Source organism: Nelumbo nucifera, chromosome 3, assembly GCF_055504915.1.
Source record: "Nelumbo nucifera cultivar China Antique chromosome 3, China Antique-T2T, whole genome shotgun sequence".
In the NCBI taxonomy this organism is placed as follows: domain Eukaryota; kingdom Viridiplantae; phylum Streptophyta; class Magnoliopsida; order Proteales; family Nelumbonaceae; genus Nelumbo; species Nelumbo nucifera.
In genome coordinates this window covers 73,568,886-73,593,135 of record NC_142651.1, presented here as the reverse complement: position 1 = coordinate 73,593,135, position 24,250 = coordinate 73,568,886, and the positions used below count along the sequence as shown (strand labels likewise).

The following is a 24,250-nucleotide window of genomic DNA, read 5'->3' as shown; positions in this document are numbered from 1 at the left end:
TAACCATAACCTTAACCCGAACTTCAACCCGACCCTACCCAATCCGACTTTTTTCATGTCGGATCCGGGCTAACCGGGCCCAAGTTCCAGCCCTAAGGATGATATAAAAAGTTGTAATAATTATTGTGGAATTAAACTCACAAGCCACTTTATGACATGAAACAAATATTTCAAAAAATTGTTTCCAAATTTTTCTCCTTCGAAACTCAAGCACCTAACTGGGACTTTGGGTTCCATAGAGGTTTACGGGAGGAGAACATTGGGTGCTTATCAAATTTGTTGAGCCTCCATGAGAAAGTTTGTTTGGATCCCTCAGAACAAGATAAAAGAATTTGGACCCCTAGGTCAAAAGGGTCTATCTCTTGTGCATCTTTCTTCAAGGTCCTTTGCCAGTCTCACTATCAGTAGGAACAGGTTTTCCCTGTTAAGGAAGTTTGGTGTAGCCCATTCCCCTAAAGGTTTCAGCTTTCAATTGAATGTATTATTTTATATTTAATTTATGTTTTAAATTCAGTTTTTAATTTTTTTTATTAAAAAAAATTAAAAATTGCAATTTTAGGCCAAAAAAGGGTTTTTTTTCGTGAAAATAGCTGGCCAAGGCGTCGATGGCGCCTTGGGACGCATAGATCTCGAAAAGTTACCCAAAATAAAAAAGAAAAAAAGAAAATCACCCTAATCAAACATCGGAGTGCAAAGTTATGGCCTCCGAAAGTTTGCATGTATTGAGTGTGCAACCGGCGACCCGGTCACCAGGTCGAACAGGTCAATGGTTGAACTAGCCGGGTCGAATGGTTCTTGACCAAGTCAATGGTTTTTTACCGTCTGACGGGTCTTAACTGAACCGGACCCAAAATCCTGGTCAGGTGACAGTTCGAGTGGTTCGACAGGCTAGGTCAACGACGGGTTGAAAGCATTGTTTAAAATATCGTGTAAAAATTAAAAAAATTATTAAAATTTATAATAAATCACAAAATTATTATAAATTTAATATTAAAAAATCAGAATAAACTTATCAAATTTTATAAGAAATAAGAATTTATTATAATCTTAACATTAAAAAATGAGAATAAATTTACTAAAATTTATAATAAAACAGAATTTATGATACATTTAATATTAGAAAAATCAGAATACATGTATTACTATTTTACTAGTGTGAAATAAATATATTAAAATTTATAATAAATCAGAATTTAAATAAGGAAAAATCAGATAGCCTTGTAAAAATGTCAAATTAAACAATAAATCAATATATTAGTTAAAATTGATTAGAATGAATTAGAATATTATTTAAAAAAATAAACAAATAATATACTACAAATATACATATATTTATATAATATATATTAAAAATATTAATACCCATTAATATTAACATAAATTAGTCATATAGACACTAATATTTAAACTTAACATTTCAAATAAAATATTCATAAAAAATAAACAAAAAATAATAACAAAAGAATAAATTAGTTACTTATTAGAACATAAAATATGCATACATATAGAAAAATAATAAAAAAAGAATAAATCATAGATTAACCATTTAATAATAAAAATATTAAATGGTTAATCTATGATTTAATTCCTATTATTGATTAAAATTTATAATAAGTCAGAATTTAAAAAAACAAAAATATTAATTGGTTAATAATGATAAATTACTTACATAGCCACAAAGAAAAGTAGAAATATTAAATGGTTAATAATGATTTAATTCTTATTATTGATTAAAATTTATAATAAATCAGAATTAAACATAAACAAAAATAGGATAACTTTGTAACATGTCAAAATTCATAATAAATCAGTATATAGTTTAAAATTTAGTAAAATGAATCGGTATATTATTTAAACAAATAAACAGTTAAAATTTATAATAAACTTATTAAAACTCATAATAAGCATATAAAATCCTTAGTGTAACCTTATAGATATGTCAAAATTCATAATAAAATGGTAATGCTTATCAAAAAAATAATGATATTTTAATGAAAAAGTGTATAAACATAATAAATTTACAAAAAAATATTTAAATAGTAAAATTAATACACTGTTTGTTTTCTGTAATAACTAATAATAAAGCTTGTATTATAACATTTTATTTTCTTTATGCAGACTCAAACATTTAAAATGCCAAGACGAGATGATATTGGGTGGGAACATGGAAAATATGAAGGTGACACGAATAAATTGATTAGTAAAATAAATGGAATTGATGGTGTTTGTAGACTGAAACATCATTTGGCAAGTGGTTTTAAAAACGTAGCCCAATGTCAAAAATGCCTAAGAAATGTGAGTTTGACTATGCATAAAGCACTACAAGAACAAAAAGCATATAAGCAAGACAAAGCAAAACGTGTAGAAGAGTTTCAAGATGCACTTTCCCAACCATCATATAAATATAAGCAATATGATAGGATTGACAACGAAGATGACAAAACATACCAAAATGATTGTGACAGAAAGAGATAGAATAGTAATACGATAGAGTCTCTCAAATAGATGGAATAGTGATCAATTCTGAAGAATTAATTCAAGTAGACCAAGTAGTAGAAATCAAGGAACTGGTGCTAGCTAGTGGTAGTAGTAAACAAGGCAAAGTAGTATGCATTGTTCATATAATGTACAAGATCCAGAGGTGCCTATAGACCCACACCTATATCAATGCAAGGGTGTAGGTCAAAAAGAACTAGAAATCAATATTTAGTGGTAAAGATTTGAGAAAAAAGGTAGGGAAAGCAATGGCAAGGTTCTTTTATTTCAATCCTTTTCTTGGAATGAAATGAATTGAAGCGAGTGTATCTTAACAAGGGCAATTCACTGGTTGAAAACTTTGAATTCTTTCCAATTGTTCTCCTTTGCCGACCTTTTGAAGAATTGGTTATTTGCGGCAAATAGTTCCTCTACGAAGGAAAAAGGTCAATGTGTTTTGGACCCCACTACCTGATGGTTGGGTAAAATTGAATTTTGATGGAAGCAGTGAAGGAAACCCTAGACCCTCAGGCATAGGAGTAGGGGTGGCCACGAGCTGAGCTTCTCACGAACTATTCGAGCTTGGCTCAGTTTAAATGAGCTTTGAGCCTGATATATAGGCTCATTTACTAATCGAGCCAAGCTCGAACCCAATGAAGCTGACTCGTATACATATACATGTACATATATATAAATATATGTATATATAATAAATAATTTTTTATATATATAATAATCTTTTTTTATGTATAATAGTAAATAATTTTTATAATTCTTTGTTTTTTGTATGTAAAATAAAAACATTTTTATATGTTTTTTATTTTTTATATGTATAATAATAAATCATTTTTATAATTCTTAATTTTTGTATGTAAAATAAAAAATATATTTTTATATGTATAATTTTTAGTTTTTAGAAAAGAACTTGGCTTGCAATTGAGCTCGAGCCAAGCTGAGCTCGAACTTGCAATCTTTGAACCGAAACAAGCTCGAGCACGAGCCTAACACATTTTCAGCAAGCCGAGCTCGAATAGCCAAGTATTCGGCTCGACTCAGCTCGAATCCACCCTAAGGAGGAGTCTTGAGAGATAAGGACAAAAACATCTTAACCTTATACTCTAGTTCGATGGGAGTAAGAGACTCACTCTAGACTGAACTATTGGCAGCTCTACAAGGTATTCAAATAGCAAATCAAATAGGAGTTGAGCATCTTCTAGTCGAAGGAGATTCTAAGATTGTCATGGGCTAGTTATCAAACCCAGGGTCAATCACATGGTGCTACAACAGTTTCCTAAAGAAGGCAAGTTGTTTAACAAATAACATGTCTATTAGCTCACATTGGATGAGCAGATCAACAAATGCTTTGGCTGATTATCTTGCTAAACAATGGTATTAAGGGAACATTTGTATTGGGCAATATTGTAATGTATTGTTTCTAGTGTGTTGTTTGACTTTTTACACTTTACTCTCAAGGGAGGTTGGAACCTCGTGCTCTTCCTTGGGGTATTTGTAACTTTTATGATATATCATTAATAAATCATTTCTCAATTATAAAAAAAAAGGTTCTTTCATTTCAATTATATTCATGTATAGGACAATGTGTGATGAATTGATAAGATGTGGCCCATTTGTAAAGCCACCTACCCCTTGTGAGATAATGGGCCCTTATTTGAATGAAGATGAGAATTAAATAAAAGTGTATATAAAATCTCTTAAGCTACATTGGCCCAAATATGGGGTAACAATTGTATAATAGTAGGACAAGTCCTACAAGGCTATCTATCATCGATTTTATAGTGTATTGCAATGGGAAGATGATGTTTACACATCCATTGATGCATCGTAATATAAAAAAGATGCACCATATATTTACAAGTTAATGGTACGTATAGTTAAAGAGGTAGGACCTGAAAATGTGGTGTAGATTATGACAGGCAATGGAAGCAATTATTTGAAAACAGAAAAAAAAAATGATGGATAAACATAACATATTTTGGACTCCATTTATTACACATTGCATTGACTTAATGCTAGAATGTATTGGAAAGAGAAAAATAATGAAGACCATAATTGATAGTGCAAGAAAAATATCAAATTGTATCTACAACCATGGTGTGCTTCTTACTATGATGAGAGAATAGTATAGAGGGGACATTCTTCGACCAGTGTGGCATGATCATTTTGAGATTTGATGCATACTATGATTAATATCTTGGAGTTTATGCATAGGTTTTCAAAATAGTTGATGGTGATACATGGCCAACCATATGGTCAATGTATGAGGCCATAAGGCTTATGAAGGAGTCCATTAGATATGAGTGAATGGTGGATAATGTATGGACTTGATACCCTACTTTGAGACATATAGTTACATGTGTGTTGTCTCAAACAGCTACATCATCAAGATATGAGTGAAATTAGAGCATGTTCTCCCTTATCCACACAAAGCATCGAAACCACTTGGATCATGAGAAGCTCAAAAAATTGGTTTTTGTCTACTACAACATGAGTCTCAAGACAAAACATCTTAAATGTAATGAAGAAAAAAAGAACTATGTTAATGCTGGACCTTTTAGATGTATATGCTGAAGAGGATGAAGAGAACCCACTTTATGAACAAATAAAATCTCCCGAGCCTTTGTTAGATGGACCAAGGGAAGAGTTAAATGCCCGGATAGCCAATGAGATGGACATTAATGTAAATGATTTTATGGCTTCTCAAAATCAAAGTCAACAACAAATTAGAAATATAAAGATGAATATGAAGATGAAGATTGGTCTGATGACTCTGATCTTATCAAAAAAAAAAAAGATGAAGATTGGTCTGATGAATTTGTAACTCCAAGCAACACAAGTAAAAAGTGATGGGGAGTGGTGGTGGTGGTGGTGATGATAGAGGTAATGGGGGTGATGGGGGTAATATCCAAGAACGTGATAAGAGTCAAAGTCAAAGGCATTTGATCCCAAACATTAGAGGATCAAAGTTAGATCATGGTCAGGCTTCTCGTGTTACCACTTCTACAAATGAACTAAAAGGCAATCTCAACAACAATGAAAGATAATGGAAGCCAATTATGAGCAAACATTGTCAGAAAACTTCACGCTCAATGGAAATAGGCAATTCTTCTAAATCTTATGAGTAGGGCAATGCTGGTTCTACATCATTGTATAGCTATGAGTATCTCGCTTCAAGCCAAGATGGCCAATGTCAATCAAAGGCATTTGGGATTGGAACCCAAAATTAAGATTATTGGCTCTATGGACATGCTCCTAACATGACCTCTTATGGTTATGGATATGGATATGGAAAATACCTCAAATAAGAGTTCCTCAAAGAATTAACCATGAAAACAACCATCGCTTTGTAGAGTACAGGAGGTGGCATCATAGTGTGATGAGTTGGCAACAATATTGCAAACAAGCATAACAACAATATAATTGCCCGCCTAATGGAGATGATGACCACCTTGAGCTACCTACAAGTTCTTTTTGGATGTGATGTTAAACCTTAGTTTTTATTTATATAATAAATTAAGCAGTTTAAGTGTTAATTGTTTACTTTTGAAATCTGTAGGAAAACTTCATTTTTACTAATTTGTTATTGATCTTCTTTATGTGATGGTTGTGAATAAGATAATAGTCTAGTAATTTGTATGAATGCTTCTTTATCATTTTACATAACATCATTGCATATTTCCACATATTTCATAATTTTTACAATATTTCCCCTAAACATTTCCAACATTTCCGACATATGTCCTATGTTTTGGTAAATGATGTTTCCATCAACATTGACATTTAAAACCTTGATCCAAGTAACAATTTAAAGATTTAAGGATGATGAAAACAATATTTAAGATGATGAGTTGAGTTGACATCAACAAGTTAACAAATGATATATTGCAATAGAAAAGAAAATGACACCACTTTGGGTTATCATGTAAGTCAAACTTCTTTAACTCCAGGTCTAGTTACATACCTTTACTGGTAGGTTCTCATTGTATGGGTTCCTCAAATGACGAGTTTTGTGGAAGGACAACTCACATAGCTACAAGGCAAAACATAAACATTTACAAAAAAAAAAAATAAAAAAACAAATATCTTCAATACATGTATATCTTGGAACCATCCAAGAGCAATTTTTACTTGGAGAAAACTACAGACTACAAAATAAGAAGGGAGGGATAAAAGATAATTAACAAAGAAAATTCACTATGGTGGAGAGCATCACTGCACATGCAAATTACAAATTATATGTTCACAACTCCACATGTAAATTCAACAAAGCCTCACCCCAATGATAGCAGATCTGCTCCATAAATCCTGTTTTGTCATTCCACTCAATCAGAGGCCATGTCTCCATCAGATTCTAGATTTGAGCTAGGACATCTCTTCCTCAACCAAGGTTCAAAGTATCAAATATGAGTGATATCATACAATTCAAACGAGTGATACACTTAGATTAAAAAACTTTTAATGTTTCAAGAATCAATCCAAGAGACATCTCTACTAAGGGTATTAACCTTCAAAAGTGGTCATATATCCTAACTCCTAGTATTTCATGTATTGGTGGGTTCACAAACCAAGGCATGTCATACAATATGCACCAATACATTGTGATATTTTGAACCTGGACCTCAACCTAAATCCCTTTTGGCCTTCTCGTAGTCCTTTTAGAACCATCAATATGCAAGTTGCATAATATCATATTTAGTGATGCAATGCAACAGGTGCTATATATGCAGTCATGCACGTGACCTAGGGTGGAACTGAGGCAAGGTTGGTGTATTCCTCCCAATTGGTGTATCCTCTGTAGAGCTCACGATGAGGATTGCTACCACCTATTATCTTGTCCCTTTTCTGCAGACCTTTGGGCTTGGCTACTTTCATTGTTTGGGAGTAATTGGAGTTTATCAACAGAAGTTCCCATGCTCTTCAACCATTCTACTTTCTTTTGGCCTAAAAAAAGAGGGAGACTTATGTGGAGATGTGCTTGCACTGCCCTGATTTGGACTCTTTGGGAAGAAAGGAACGCTAGAATTTTTCAAGAAAAGGAAAGGAGCAGTCAGGAATTGAAAGACTGTGCTGAATAGGGCAATACCTTGGCTGAAGACTTTGGAAATCTTTCATCAATTCTCTTTTAATGACCTTTGGAGAAATTGGTCAGCAGTAGCGAGGTGTCCACCCCTAAAGGACAAATCAATTACAAGCGGGTCTCCTCCATCTGAAGGCTCACCGAAGTTGAACTTTGATGGAAGTAGCATGGGTAATCCAGGATTATCTGGAATGGGGGGTGTTTTGGGAAATGAGAAGGGAGAGATTTTGTTGCTCTACTAAGGTCCCTTAGGAGTTGGGAACTCTATCAAGGCAGAGATATTAGCTTCTGTACAAGGGTGCAATTTGCAAACCAACTGGGGGTACAGCACCTAATAATCGAAGGGGATTCCAAAGTGGTGGTGGGTTGGTTGAAAAATCCTGAAGATGCCTATATGGCACTACAAGAAAAAAATGAAGAAATTCAGTTGGTTGACAAGGAATATGTTGGTCACTGTACAGTGGGTGGGGAGATCAGCAAATACTTTGTCAGATGTGTTAGCCAAGCAAGGGGTAAATAGGGAGGAATTGTTTTGGGCTCAGCTGTGATTCCTGTATTTCTTTCCTAGTTTACTTGTAAGATTCAAGGAGGGGCTACAGCTCACGCCTCTCCCTGGCATGTTGTATGAATTCACAACTCTAAATCAGCTTCTGAATTAATAAATTTATTATTATTCATCAAAAAAAATGAGGCAAGGTTGGCTAAGGTTGAGGTCAACACTAGTCCAACCCAATTTGTCAAAACCTCAAACCAAACCCTAATCCAACCTAATCTCAACCCAAGATTCTCAACCAAAACCCAACCAATTACAAAATCGGGTTGGTTGGGTTGGGTTTGGAACCTCACCCACCAAATTTACAAAAACATGCATAAATTACACTTATCATATTCATACAGGCAAACATATTACATATGGCAATGATACAGACATCATATTATGGTAATATTTTATAGTAAACCATCCTTTGTGATCATACTCTCTCCTCCCCCCACTCATATAAACAATACTTGTATACATAAATCCAAGGTTCAAAATATATACATATCGAGCCGTATCGGCCCATACATATCATACTCGGGGGCTTCCCGATATGCCCCTACAGGGGGTGTTTCGGGGTCTCAACCGGTTCAAGGGGTGGACAGACCTTAAACTGACCCCTCTGAACCAGATTCGGAAAAAAAAAAAAAAAAAAAAAAAAAAAAAAAAAAAAAAACTAAAAGAAAATAAAGAAACAGCTACCGATACACTCCGGCGTATCGGGTGTACCAGTACATCATTCATAATTTAAAAGATAAGCATAATACATTGAGTTTGAGTTGGGTCAGGTTGCCCAAGGCATCAACTCTAACCAAACACAACTTTATATTGGGTTGGCATTTGCCAACCTAACTGGACCCAATTTTTTCAGGTTGAGTTGGGTTGCATTAAAGTTGGCCCAACCCCCATTGCACCCCTAATGTGACCATCACCAATTTAGATGTGTTTGATAATGACTGAAGTTGCTAAACTGAACAAATTATTGCTTTGCCTTTTAGGACCAATTTAGTGAGTAAGGAGGATCACACAACCTCCTTACTCACTAGAAGACTAAGCAATAAGCACAGCCACTTCAGAAATTAACTTTCCCTTAATTATCACTTATCAACACTGCTAGATTCCCATGAATGTACTCATTTCTAACCGTATTATTCTGTTCCTTCCATTCATCCACCTCAACATGCATGTGTACATAGACTCCAAATAGAATATAGATGTCAACAACAGACTTAAAAGTTTATCCACAAATTCTTATTACCATTTTTCTACATCAATTAGAAAAATGAACTGCACATGAATTCTAAATTCTTTTGCAACTATTATTTACCACCTATATAAGAAAAGAAATGCATAAAAGGAATACGAGACTCACATAAGTAGAGAGTATATGGATTCAGTAAAAACCACTATGCACATCAATGTAATATTAATTTCCAATGTTGTCAGAATTGGATTAGACATAAAACTCTTTTGATGACTGGATAACAGGTCAACTGGTTCAATCATTTACTCGTACAAATAAAAATGTGAGAAAAAAAAAGTTGAAATTGAAAACAGATCTAGATTATCTTTAAAAGTTCTTAGAGAGTAATTTCACACCAGTAAGCTTAAAACAATAAACATTAGAGGGTTTAATACCTATTAACAAATTTAAATGGGGCAAGTTTGGCTGTCACATTTCTAATAAAGAGGTAACCAAAAGCCCATTTTGGTTGAATGGTCCAGTCTAGGTCTAAAAGTATTGCTAATTTCTCAGTCCATGCACATTGATCCCACAAATGCACTTACTTATAATCCTATTGTTTCTGTTCTTGCTACTCATCCACCCCAACATGTGTCTTTGTACGCACACTCCCCAAGAAGCCAACTACTTTTTATAGTAAAGAAAAACTTTTATAAAAAAATGAAGATTTCTATTTAACGAGTAACCGACAGAATTTTATTAAAAGATTTTAAATAAGTAATGAGTTAAGATACACTTAGTGGGATTTTTAGCCTCCGCCAACATCATAAGCGTATAAAATCAGAAACAGCAAAACAATAGTACAATTACATCACTTGACTTCCCCTTATTCATCCAACTACCACTTTGGAATCCCCTTCAACAGACAAGTTTCTGGGGTTCATGGCAATGGCCTACCTTACCCCATGAAGAATTGACCACATTTCTGCAATACAAAAGATGGAAGGAGTTGTGTGACCAAAAAGGACTTGGGTGGAAGCACTAAGAAATGATTCAAGCACCCATACTTTAATGATGGATATGGCACGGAACAGAATGAAATGGTGAAACAGGATTCATGCACCCGACCCTATATAGTTGAGACAAAGCTTAGATAGAAGGAGTGACGAGGTATATGGAAGGAAGCAACCCTGCATCCCATCCCAATGTTTATCAAAACAAACCAAAAAATCAACAGCCACTATAAATGACAAATGAGATGATCACTGTATCTCCAATAGTCCAATGTAGACCAGAAAGCAGATCTAAAGTCAACATATTGACATTTACAAACTCGGGATGAAGTAAAATTCAATCTAATAATCACCTTTCCTATTTCCAACCACAATTTCTCCTTTCTCTTTTGTATTTCTTCAAATATTTTTCTATTTCTATCCTTCCAAATAGCAAAAATAGCCCAAAAGATCACAAACAGCAGACAGCTCCAGATTTTTTTAGCCTTTGACATGCAAAATCCCAAAATAAATTTTGAAAATCTACATTTTATAAATACATGCTCCACAAAACTCCACAAATGTGAGCTTGTCTTACATTGCTGGCCCAAGCCCGGACAGAGGAGGATGTATCGAGTTTCAGTCAACACTAAAAATTTTGGCAAACTCTCATGATATAATGGATCCTGATTTTTCTTTCCATGGTCATACTAGGGTGTTCTCCAGAAACAACACGCTTTACACTAACCTGAGCATTGTGTTAAGTGGGCAAGGGTTTGCTTGGATGGTCCCCATAAGTGCTAGGTTGTGGTGTCAAATGGGCAAGGGCTCCCACATCCTTTTAGATGGGAGTGGATAGAGAAAATAGTTCAATAAACACGACTTCGTTTAGCCACTTGGAATGTAGGAACATTAACAAGAAAAACTATGGAATTAGTAGGATACTATGAAGAGGAGAAGGGTTAATATTGCATGCCTACAAGAAACTAAATGCAAGGATAAAAAGGCTAAGGAAATTGATAGCTACAAATTATTGTATACAGGAGATGTAAATAATAGAAATGGTGTAGCAATAATTGTAGATAAGGATTTTTAAAAAATGAAATTTTAAATGTTAAAAGATTTGGGGCTAGAATAATTTTAATTAGAATTGTTTCAGGTGAGGAAATCTTTTTTTATCAGCAACACAGAAAAGATTTCATTAGATTTAAATAAAAGTAGTACAACAAGTTGTGAAGAGATACAACAAACCAAAGGGACAATTTATCCAGGAATATTACAAATGAACCCAATACATAGACTGTCTCTAAACCCCTTGCTTAGCTAGACCATCTGCCAAGTTATTTGCAGATCTCCTAACCCAATTGACTTGAACTATCATTTCTTTTGAAAGCCATTTGAACCGTCTGAAGTCATTCCTTAATTTCCAAGTTATTCCTTCTCCCTTTTTTCAACCAGCTTGCAACTGTTTTCAAGTCACCTTCAATAATCAATCTTTCAATACCCAATTCTTTTGCCTTCTCCACCCCAAAAACTTACTACCAAGAATTCTGAGTTGAGTATATCGCCTTGCCCAATTCAACCTGAATACAATGAGTATGCTTCCTTTCTCATCCCTTACTACTCCAATAGATGCTTTTTGTCTTCTAGAGGAAGAATCAGAAATTGCACCCCAAGACCTGAAAAAAAATCATCAACCTTGAATCCAGAGAAGAGATTCAAGGTTCTAGCCCTATATGCTTTTACCTCTATCAGAGCTTCCTTGCTTCTTTCTTTGCCTTCAGAGCTTCCTTGTTTCAGGTGAGGAAATCATTAACATAATTAGAGTGCTTATGCACATCAAGTGGGAAAAGAAGAAAACTTCAAAACATAATTTTGGGAAGACTTAGAAGGAATAATCCAAGAAATACCAAATGAAGAGAAGATTTTTATAGGAGGCATAATTGGCATGTAGGGAAACGAAGTGTAGGATATTATATGGTGCATGAAGGATTTGGGTTTGGGAGAGAAATGAATCAAGAGCTACAATATTAGATTTTACAATAGCTTATAATATGGCAATTTTAAACACCTTTCTCCAAAAGAATGATGAAACTTAATAACATTTAAAAGTGGGTCAAACATAAGTCAAAAAGTTATTTTTTTTTCCTTATGAGGAGAATAAAATGAATGATGTGTAAAGATTGCAAAGTTATACTGGGAGAAAACTTAACAAGACAACATAGACTAGTGGTGGTAGATGTGTGCATTAGGAAATGGAAGAGAAATAAGGAAGAAAATAGGTGTCCAAGAATTAGATGGGAAACCTAAAAGGAGAAAAGCAAGCTCAACTTAGAAATAGATTGATAATAGAAGGGAATTGAAATTTAGATGAAACAATTATAATTTTTAGAAAACCGGTTCCTAATCTTTCAATTACTTGTTTTTTATTGTTATTAATCTCTTGGCTTCAAATAGAAGCAGCAATTTTTCCCGAACAAAGGTGATGCCTAACCCCTTCCACCTCTATACCCTGATCAGGGCCTACTATGATTAGGCCTAGTGTTTTGGAGTCACCAAAATTGACCTTTCTCAGTAAAATGAACTTACTTTTAAAGCTTTCCAAATTTCTCTCTAACTTAGGTGCGACTCTTTTCTCTTAATTTTCCACAAACCTAGAACTTTCTTTTGGGAATTCTAATCCCACATATCCACAAGTAGAGCCATTAATTCTCACTATGCAGAATCGTTGGCTTTCTCTTCAAATGCTTACTCAACTCCCCAAGATCTGAACTGTCATAATGGGAAATCTCACCATTGTAGCTTATTATCAGATAAAGCATTTTTTATAGAAAATAACCTATAACCCCACAGCTTATGTATTACCCTGTTGAAACCTCTAATATTCCATTGTACAGTTTGGTGTGCGTGTATGCATTCTGTAAAGCAGCATGTAGGAAGATTAACAATTAAAATGTCAGGTGGAGGAAAAGAATTTCCCAATGCTCTTGGAAGCTTGTTTACTACCCTAGGAAATAAGGAAAACAAGAACATCCTAGTCCAAATTAAGTGGATCACAAGAGACATGGCTTCAATAACAAATGTCTTGGGCCTTGTTGTATTAGCATGAACATATCCCAACTTAGGTTTTTTTCTGATCGTGAATTGGACCATTTTTTGGGTGTCACCATGGATCCTCCCATGTACACCACTCTTTATACATCTTTTGGAAAGCTATAAAAATTCTAAGTATAGCAACCCACTTATCTATATTATATAAAATTAAGTTACTTCTTTCTTATTGGTAACAGATCCAAGCACTTCAATTAAAATACATTTTCCATAAGGTACCACAGTGTACTCTCCAACAAAGAACGAAATCTGAGCGAAAATGCCAAACACCAATTAGTCTACCCTGGGAGGCTAAGCCTCCAAGGAAAAGAAGCCTGATTTACCTCTTCACTTGTCAGATAATTTTTGTTAGTACATTGGCTGATATCCTACCCCATTTGAATGAGGTGTTCATTTTATGGGCTAAGGAGCTAGCCTCTCTGTCTTATGAGCCAATTATCTCACCTCCAATTGAATAACAATTAAATTACCTTTTATTAAAAAAAAAAAGAAAAGATACATAGAAAGTACATTTGACAAAACCTTTAAATATGATATACCTTCAACCATTTGACAGAGAAATTGCGTCCATAGTGTGCAGTTCCATGTGCATATTTCCAGTTTCCTCCTCCAACAGATCCACCAATTTTTGATGTCATCTTTGCACAACCCTAAAAGACAACAATATAGAATTTTACAACTCTTTCCACCTCAAACAGAATTTAGGGGTTGTCATATTAGAGAACTCATAAGTAAACCATACAAACTTCAGCCAATGTCAATATCTGTTAACAGAAAATCATGTTAAATTTTGAAAACATTTTCTACAACATATACAGATATGGGATCTTAAATTCAATAGGTACCTGGAAATGACGAGTTCGGTTGACTGAAAAGATCAAAATCACATTCTCCACAGAATCAAAGGCTTCATTTAGTTTAGCCTCATTGCTCCTTTGAGTTGCCCATACTCCTTGCTGTACAGATAGTTCCAAATTTTCGCGATTGCAACTTTTAACAATGAAATACCTAGGTTTCATATACCAAATCAAAGTAATCAGATGCACAGTCTTGAAGAAATTCACACAAGCCCAAAAGGATATCATAAAAGGAAGCAGCATAGAACAATGTTAGATTGGAGGCTCACTATGTGGTTAATGCTTCTACTATGTACCTCAAATAAGTTTTCTTTTTTATCAGCAACCACAAAAGATCAATTTATTGAAAGTAGAAAGAAATAAAAGATATGTTACAATGTACACAGGATATATGTATGTCCTGAGACACCCCACTTATCACTTATATAGACTAGGACCCATCCTACCTACCCTTTACAAGTTTCTTCCCTCCTTGAAAACCAATCCCCTATACATTTTTCTTTTATCGATAATCCCCTAAACATTTGATCTATGGTTACCCTACCTAGCTAGTTCATCTGCTAGGCCATTTGCAAACCTGTCAACCCATTGTATAGTTGTTGTCAATCCTTCAAGCATTTTCAGCACCTTCCTGATGTTGTCTCTATGCTTCCAATGCGCATTGCTACCAGGTGTATCTCAAATAAGTTATTAGTTGTGTATTACTCATCAAAAAAAAGTTATTAGTTACATATTTCAACAAACATACAAACTCATAATGCAGGGTTCAAATCTGACAGTAGCCACATTGTGTAAAAGAAAATGCAAAAGTTTAGGTCTATATCCAGTGACCTCAGATAGCTAGGAGCATTAATGAGTAAAATCCCCTTTTCAAAATAGACCACTTATTAACCAATTCTATAAAATAGACCCAGAACTGAACCAATTATTAATCAGGATAATTGGGTCTGACCCAATTATAAATCTATAATTACCTAAGTTAATAACAACTTGGAACTTCATTTTTTATAATATAACCTCAATAAAAATGGCAATAAATAGTTAACTGTTTATATGTTGACAAAACAAGTGTTTTTTACCAAAGAGGAGAAGAGATTAAAAATAAAATAAAGGGGAGTAAAAGGGGAGGGCCAAGTTTTCTTAGTGATGGTGTTGAAAATTAATTAGTTTTATGATGTTTTTCTGAGTAGATGTTTTATGTTATTTGTTAGATAGGAGGTTGGGACCACAGTAGTTATGTGAGTCCAAATTTTATTATGTTTTTTGAGTGTTATATATGCTGTTTTATGTTTTGCCGCCCTATAAGGGCATAGTTGTCTTTGTACTGTTCTATTATTTTAGTATAAATAATAAGTGAAGGGGGCCGGCCAGATTATTGCTCTCTTTTCTTTCAACTTCTCTTCTTCTCCTTCTCCCTTCCTTCTCTCTTCAAGAAACTACTTTCTTTCATATTTTTTTAATTCAGCATTCTACTTGGTATCAGAGCACCGGCTAGGGTTTCTTGAAGCATTCTCATGCAGCCCTAAATCAGCCGACTACATGAAATAGTAAAGGGCTGATCGATCTGCTATAGATTGCCCAGTTCTTGGAGTTTTTGGTGGGATCTAGACATCAGAAAGGTGATCTACTGTTCGGCATCAAAATCAGGAAGAACTGGAGTACGGGGAAGAGTCCCAGAAAAGTTGGACTCTTTGTTTTTTATCTGATCTTGGGCATTCAGGTATTGTTAGTTTTCTTTTGATTTACAGAAGAGGGCGGTTTCATTTCTGAAATTTTCTAGGCCTCCCGGAGTGATTGATTCACTTTTCTCTCTGTTGGGAGGCATGGGGAGGAGAGAGATTTCCCTCTAACTAGGGTTTTCTTCTTCCAGGAGGGTTGATTTCTGTGTGTGTTGGAGGTAGTAGTGATATTTTTTGGTCTGGGTGAAGGGATGAGAGATCCATCATATGAATAGCCGAACCCTACAGGTAGGTAGGGCGAAATTTCAAAAATTTCTCTCTCCCATATGGGAATCACATTCCCTGTTTTAGAAAACTGCATTTTCAATGATCAATCTTAAGCCCTAAACCAGACCAGATCTAAAACCAAAAGATAGGAGAGGGATATACCTGATATGGAGTAGTAGTAACTCCCAACGAAGGTGTTCACACCCAAGGACAACGCCAAAGACTACTCCTACTGAAGATGACACAGCGTAGGGTGGAGCAGAATCAGCAGGTGGTTCTTCAGCAAAAATTCGATGGAGGGAGAGTGAGCACGAATTCAGATCAGTTTTTCACCAAAAACTGATATCAAGAACCTTTCTTGATTGCTCCTATAGGTGGAGATCGAACTGGCAATGGCAACAGCAATAGAAGGAGGCAAGAGCAGAAGATGGCGTCAGTCCAACTACAGCTGTCTTCTCTCTTGTATCAGTAAGACTGAGGATGAACTGGGGTTTGCCCTCCTCCCCTATTTATAGCCTTAAAGAGAGGTTCTCCTAATCTCATTAGGAGTTTCCTAATCCAAATCTTGTATCTGGATCTAGACTCTCTTTAAGAGATAAGGATAATCCTTTATCTTATTTGCAGATAAAGATCACCCTCCTAATCTGATTAGGAGTTTCCTGATCCAAATCTCTATCTGGATCTGGACTCTCTGAGTGGATAGGGACAATCCCTTATCCTATCTGCTGGTCTAAATCCCAGAACCACCCCTCTTTAATTAATCTGATTAAACCAATTCAAATTGGGATTTAGGCCCATTAAGTCCATGTGCTCACTTATCCTCCAAACTGCTGCCCAGTTGGGTATCCTTGTATGGCGTGGGACCCAAACATTGATCTACACATCAGCCACATAGGTTCAGCCCAGCCTCTGTTACAAGGCCTGGCCGAATTCACTGTAGGTGACAGTGAACCCCTGATCCCATCACCATGGGCTCTTAATGAGCCCAACACTTACACTAAATGGTCTCTGGGTCAAGCCACCTTATAAAAACCCAAGGACTGTGGGCAGATGCAAGACTAGCCCATCAAGTATTACCCTCAATGATCTTACACTTAACCTCTCAGCCCATAATGATCAAACACTGCCCGACAAGAGAGGACCTCTGCCTCGGCTACAAGGAACAGTGTTGCACTCTCTACTCACATGGATCCCGGGAATTAAAACCTTTTGCAAACATTTTGAAACCGTAATATATATATGTATATCTCTATATAAATATATTTTGCAAAACAAATTTCAACGATTGAAATCAGTTGCCGACAGCTTTGGTTTCCATCAGAGAGAGAGCATCCCCGATCATTCACTTTGTCCGACAAAGGGGCTGATCCTGTCACTATGATCACCCACTCAGATGAATTCTCGAACTGTCCCAACATACCCAGGTTTTGACCCCCTCTAAGGATCTCACTGATTGGCATATCAAAGACAGCCCAATCCGACACCTAGTGCAATATCAAAATCGAGTCTAGGGGTCAGGTGTAACATTCCAGTTTTAACCATCTATCCCCAAAGTCCAGGGCAATACTGGAATTCTGGTCCAGTTCAGGGTTTCAAGAAAACCCACACTGCATGTACCTCAGGTCTCACCCTGGCAGCTGAGACAAGCCACCCCAACCAACTTGGCGGCACATCAGTGTCAGCCTTGGCAGGATAAATCTCCCCAGATCTATCCAACGACTGTGAAGATTCTAAACTAACACGAGTCTCATATGTGTCCAGTTTAAGGGTATTATACAGAAACACACCATAATAACATGAATCAAATATGTACTTTATTCATTTACATTAAATGTCATAAGATACATCATTACTACAATAAAACTTGATGGTACAAATTATTTGGAGTGGGCACAATCAGCTAAGATGGCTATTGGTGCCCGTGGAAAATTAGGGTATCTCACTAGGGGGGAGAAAAACCTGATACAGACTCTTCCCAATGGGTGCAAGAGAATTACATGGTAATGTCTTGGCTGTGTAATTCTATGTTACCTCATATTGCACAAAATTTCCTATGGGCTAATACTGCTAAAGAGATTTGGGATGGAGTGACTGAAACCTACTCTCAGAAACAAAATGAAGCCAGAGCCTATCAGTTAAAAATCAGGTGATAAGTATGAAACAGGGAGAAAAACCTCTTGTTGTGTATTTCTCCATGCTAAAAACCCTATGTCAGGAAATAGATCACTTAGAAACTATGGTATGGAAAAGTGTAAATGATGCAGCAACTTATCACAAACTGGTAGAGAGGAATAGGATTTTTGAGTTTTTGGCAGGGCTGAACCCTGAATTTGACATTGCTAGGCAGTAGATTCTTTCTAGGGAGGGTGTGACACTCTCTCAGGCCTATGCTTTTGTCTCTGGAGAGGAGAGTAGGGGGAATGTAAGGCTGAGATAGCCTGGGATTGACCAGTCGGCTATGGTTGGTACAACAAAACATAAGCCGAATGGAGACAGGGGGAGTAGTGAGACTAGAAGGGAAGATAAGGACTTGGTGTGTGATTATTGCAAGAAGCCTAAGCATACCAGGGACACTTGTTGGAAGCTTCATCCAAATCTCATGCCTGCTCGGATAAGAAACAAGAAGGGAAATGCAAATGTAGCCACTACAGGAGACTTTTCAGCCCCTCTCTCCCAAACCGATTGGGAATCCATTGCAGTAGCAGCAGTGAGAACAGAATTTGAGAGGTTTGGACAGCTTATGAGTCACTACAGGAGACTCTTCAGCCCCTCTCTCCCAAACCGATTGGGAATCCATTGCAGTAGCAGCAGTGAGAACAGAATTGGAGAGATTTGGACAGCTTATGAGTAAGAAAGGTTCACCCAGCTCTAGCCTTCCAGATGGACAGCAGAATGCAGGAGCCAACTACACCACTTCCTTTGCACATAAGGGTAGTTCATATGCAACTGCAAATCTTGCATCCACTTCAGGTAATGAGGGACCTCCCTGGATTATAGACTCAGGAGCATCTGAGCATGTGACTAATGCCCCTACCATTTTCAGTTCCTATCAGTTGTGCTTTGGTAGAGATAGAGTCTCTACAGCAGATGGTTCACATATGCCCATTGCTGGGAAGGGGGCAGTTAGAGTGACCAATGATATAACTTTGTCCTCTGTTTTACATGTCCCTAGACTTCATACCAACCTACTGTCTGTTAGTTCTTTGACAAAAAATTTGAATTGTTCTGTGACCTTTCTTCCTAGTAATTGTGTTTTGCAGGATCTGGAGTCAAAGAAGATGATTGGGAGTGGTCGTGAGGTGAATGGAGTCTACCTTTTGGATGAGATTCTGAGACACCAGGGCCATCATGTTAGCAACAGCAGTAGTAGTGGGTCAGAGTCAGTAAACCAGATTATGCTTTGGCACAATCGCTTGGGACATCATTTTTTTAGTTCTTTGAAATGTCTTTTCCCAAAATTGTTTGAGTCTGTTCAATTATCTACTTTGGAGTGTGAGAGTTGTCAATTAGGAAAGCACTGTAGACAGTCTTTTAAATCAAGTACTAAAAGAAGTACTGCTTTTAATATTGTTTACACTGATGTATGGGGGCCATATCAAATCACTTCCATGGGAGGATTTGGATGATTATACACGACAATTCCACCAGATGATTCTCACACAATTTGGAGTGAGAACTAAGGTTTTTAGATCAGATAATGCCAGAGAGTACTTTGAGAAAGACCTAACCACGTATCTCTTAGAACAAGGTGTAGTTCATCAGAGCAGTTGTGCATATACACCGCAACAGAATGGAGTTGCTGAGAGGAAAAATAGACACATTGTGGAGGTGGCAAGGAGTCTTATGGTGTGTGCTTCAGTTCCTATGCAGTTCTGGGGAGATGCAGTTCTTACAACCGTACATGTGATTAATCGTGTTCCTTCACGGACTTTGGGGTTTAAGGTGCCATTTAGCCTCATTTTTCTAGATGAAGAGATATTTCATATACCTTTGAGGGTTTTTGGTTGTGTTTCTTTAGTTCACATTCTTGGCCCTCATCGCAAGAAATTGGATCCTAAGGCCAAGAAATGTGTTTTTCTTGAGTATGCTCAGAACCAAAAGGGGTATTGTTGTTATGACCCAGTGTCGAGGAGCAGATTTGTCACTATGGATGTTACCTTTTTTTGAATCCACATTCTTCTTCTCGAGTAGTTCTCCTCAGGGGAAGAGTTTTGGGGAGGAGAACTTATGTTCTTCTTCCTGTTTCTGTGGTACCTCCATCAGTTCAGCCAGCATCGATTCAGCCAGCACCTGCACCCACAGTTTCATTACCTGAGCCTCTACGGGCAGCCTCACAGCAATATCAGCGCTGGCAGATGATGGTTGACTCCACACATCCTCGACCCACACCACTCTCTGTCAGTCCTTTTGAAACTCCAAATTCGGCAGATACAGTTCCAAGTATTCCTCTTGAACCTGTTATGTTTTCTTATGATAATGTTTCTGTCCCTAACGCCATTGTTGCAACTAGACCTGTTCATGGGTCGGGTGGCCCGACGGGCCGGCCCGACCCCCAGACGGGCTTGAACAGGTATATAGGCCCGCAGGCTTAAGCTCGGGCCAAAAATCCCAGCCCGCAATAAATTTGAGCTGGGCTCGGGATTTGCCAAAACAGCCCGGCTCGACCTATAACTAAACCTAAAAACCCTAGTTGAATACCCCTCTTTTTTTCACCTCCTTCCCTTCTTTTTCCAACCAAATTCTTCTTCTCCACATCCTCTTTCCCTTCTTTATATTCTTCTTTTAATATAAATAAATTTTGAATTTATATATTTTTTAATGTAAATAAATTCTGATTTATATTGATTATTGAATAGGGAAAATTTCTAATTTTTTTTATTAGGTTGGGCTTCGGGCTTTTTATTAGGGCCGGGCTCGGGACCAAGTTGTAGGCCCGTTGGTCGGGCCGGGCTCGGGCTCGGGCCTAACATATTTCTGTTAATGGAAGGTAAAAGCCCGGCCCAAGCCCGGCCCAAGCCCGGCCCGGCCCGGTCCATGAACAGGTCTAGTTGCAACTGATCCCACTAACCTTGATCCTCCCACTGCATCTCGTAAGGGGAAGAGAAAGTGTACAATCCACTGCATTTCACACCATCTTTCCTACAATGCCTTGTCACCCTCGTACCGTGCTTTTCTTTCTTCCCTGGATTCTATGTCTATACCCAGGAATGTTACTAAGGCTCTCTCCAAACCTGAGTGGAAAACAGCCATGCAAGATGAGATGGATGCTTTGGTCAAAAACCAAACTTGGGAAATAGTTGATCTCCCCCCAGACAGGGAGACAGTCAGATGTCGATGGGTATTCATAGTGAAGTATAAGGCCAATGGCAAGATAGAGAGGTACAAGGCAAGGTTGGTAGCAAAAGGGTATACTCAGACCTATGGTGTTGATTATCTGGAAACCTTTGTGCCAGTAGCTAAGAAGAGTTCAGTTTGTATTCTTTTCTCTCCAGTAGCCACCTATTCATGGCCCTTGTTCCAACTTGATGTCAAAAATGCTTTCCTCAATGGTGACTTACAAAAGGAGGTATATATGGACATTCCAGCAGGCTTTTATGAAAATGTTGGTAAAGGAAAGGTGTGCAGACTCAAAAAATCTTTGTATGGACTGAAACAGTCACCTAGGGCTTGGTTTGACAGGTTCAGAGGGGCACTCATCCGTTTTGGATACACACAGACACAGTCTAATCACACCCTCTTTGTGAAGAGAGATGCTTTGGTGTCAATTCTGATTGTGTATGTGGATGATATAGTGGTGACAGGAAATGATCTAGAGGAGATTGATGATCTCAAAAAATCATTGCAGAAAGAATTTGAGATCAAAGATCATGGTGAGCTCAAATACTTCTTAGGGATCGAAGTTGCAAGATCCAAGCATGGGATCTTCATTTTACGGAGAAAGTATGTACTTGACCTACTGCGAGAGACTGGGAAGTTGGGAACCAAACTAGCAGATACTCTTATTGATCCAAATCACAGAATTAATGGTGTGGATGGTGAATTAGTAAAGGATGTGGGGAGATATCAAAGAATGGTGGGCTGACTACTATATTTGTGTATGACACGACCAGATATTTCTTATGTTGTCAGTGTTGTGAGTTAGTACATGCATGCACCACGAGTTCAGCACTGGGAAGCTATTGAGAGAATACTTGCATATCTGAAAAAGCACCCTGGCAGAGGCATTCTTTCCTCAAATCATGAGAATCTGAAGCTAGAATCCTATACGGATGCAGACTAGGCAGGATGCTTAGATGACAGGAGGTTTACATCAAGAGTGTATACCTTAGTAGGTGGAAACTTGATCTCCTGGAAGAGTAAGAAGCAAGTGGTTGTGGCAAGGTCAAGTGCAGAGGCTGAGTATAGATCCATGGCTCATTGTATCTCAGAACTTCTTTGAGTTAGATCTCTTTTGAGTGAGATCGGGGTGAAAGCAGAGGAACCTATGATGTTATACTGTGACAATCAAGCTGCAATCAATATTGCCCACAATCCAATTCAGCATGATAGGACAAAACACATTGAAGGTGATAGACACCTTATAAGAGAAAGGGTAACAACCAGAGAAGTGTGTTTGCCTTATGTCTCTTCAAAGTTGCAGCTGACTGATGTTCTCACTAAAGGGGTGGCAAGGAACAAGCTTGAACATGATCTACACAAGTTGGGAATGTGTGACATTTACTCCCAACTTGAGGGGGAGTGTTGAAAATTAATTAGTTTTATGATGTTTTTCTGAGTAGATGTTTTATGTTAGTTGTTAGATAGGAGGTGGGGACCACAGTAGTTATGTGAGTCCAAATTTTATTATGTTTTTTGAGTTTTATATATGATGTTTTATGTTTGGACACCCTATAAGGGCATAGTTGTCTTTGTACTGTTCTATTATTTTAGTATAAATAATAAGTGAAGGGGGGCGGCCAGATTATTGCTCTCTTTTCTTTCAACTTCTCTTCTTCTCCTTCTCCCTTCCTTCTCTCTTCAAGAAACTACTTTCTTTCATATTTTTTTTAATTCAGCAGATTTCTACTAATGGCATTGGGCCAAGCAGTTCATGGGTTCTTTTGAGTAACCAGTCAGATCCATATAATAGCCTGGGAGTTTGTCATCGTATCCAAGTCGATGCTCTATGTAAAAAAGAAGGGCTCTAGGCTTTCAAGAGAAAACATTGAAAAACATCAAAAAGAAGATTGTTTTGAAGATAAATTAAAAAAATGATTAAAATAGGAAAAAACGGGATACAAGGAAAGGTGATTAGCGATCACCCGAATGAAATGAAAACACCCAAAGGACAACCGACTAAAGCTTAACACCTTTGTATGCCAAACCACCAAAAATCCAATAACCTCGTCAACCAAGCCCCAAAACAAGCAAAAAGCACCAACATGAAACAGCAAAAGAAACCTGAAAACAGAAAAAATAAATAAAAAATAAAAAAATCCAACAGAACCCCCACTCGAGGCCCATAGCTACAAATCAGACCCACAATGGGTGATAATGGTATAAAGTGTTTGGGATGTCTGGTCTGTCACAAGGTATGTGTATAAAGTATAATGATGGTTCTCAAAAAGAGAAGAATCTTGGGATGGTTGAGAGAATATACAAGGAAGCTGAAGGGAACTGGAAAATGTTAGGAAAAACAAGGAAGATTTCCATGATAAGAGATACGGTGGGTAAAGTGGCTTAAGGCCCCAGGCACGGCATTTTCAGAAGGCACATACCTAGTGCACTTTGCACTTCATCCCAGGCATGTGTCTTTTCAAAATAAGCACATTTTTCTTTTTCTTAACCCTAGTGGCTGGGTCAGGGGCTCCACCCACCAAAGAACCTCGTATTTACTAATGTTGTTCTCTAAGTAATTGCAATAGATAAATAAAACTAGCAAGAATCTTGATTCAACCAAGATCACGCCCATGGTGGTGCACAAAACCCTAATTTAAAACAATTAATTGCACACCTTTTATGCAAATTCAAATTCTTTGAAGCAAATCCAAAGCAACTTTAATTCTAATTGCAG

General features: G+C 36.9%; 1 protein-coding gene across 1 annotated transcript in view; it reads right to left on the bottom strand.

The window, feature by feature from the left end:
• Positions 1 to 24,250, bottom strand: part of CPSF30 (cleavage and polyadenylation specificity factor 30) — a 69,039-nt gene that overhangs the window by 12,343 nt on the left and 32,446 nt on the right. Inside the window, exons 3-5 of the mRNA XM_010242883.3 lie at positions 14,240 to 14,402; positions 13,934 to 14,044; positions 6,455 to 6,523 (exon numbers count right to left, since the gene is read on the bottom strand). Of these exons, the coding sequence (XP_010241185.1) occupies positions 6,455 to 6,523; positions 13,934 to 14,044; positions 14,240 to 14,402 (343 nt within the window). The remainder of the gene's footprint in view (positions 1 to 6,454; positions 6,524 to 13,933; positions 14,045 to 14,239; positions 14,403 to 24,250) is intronic.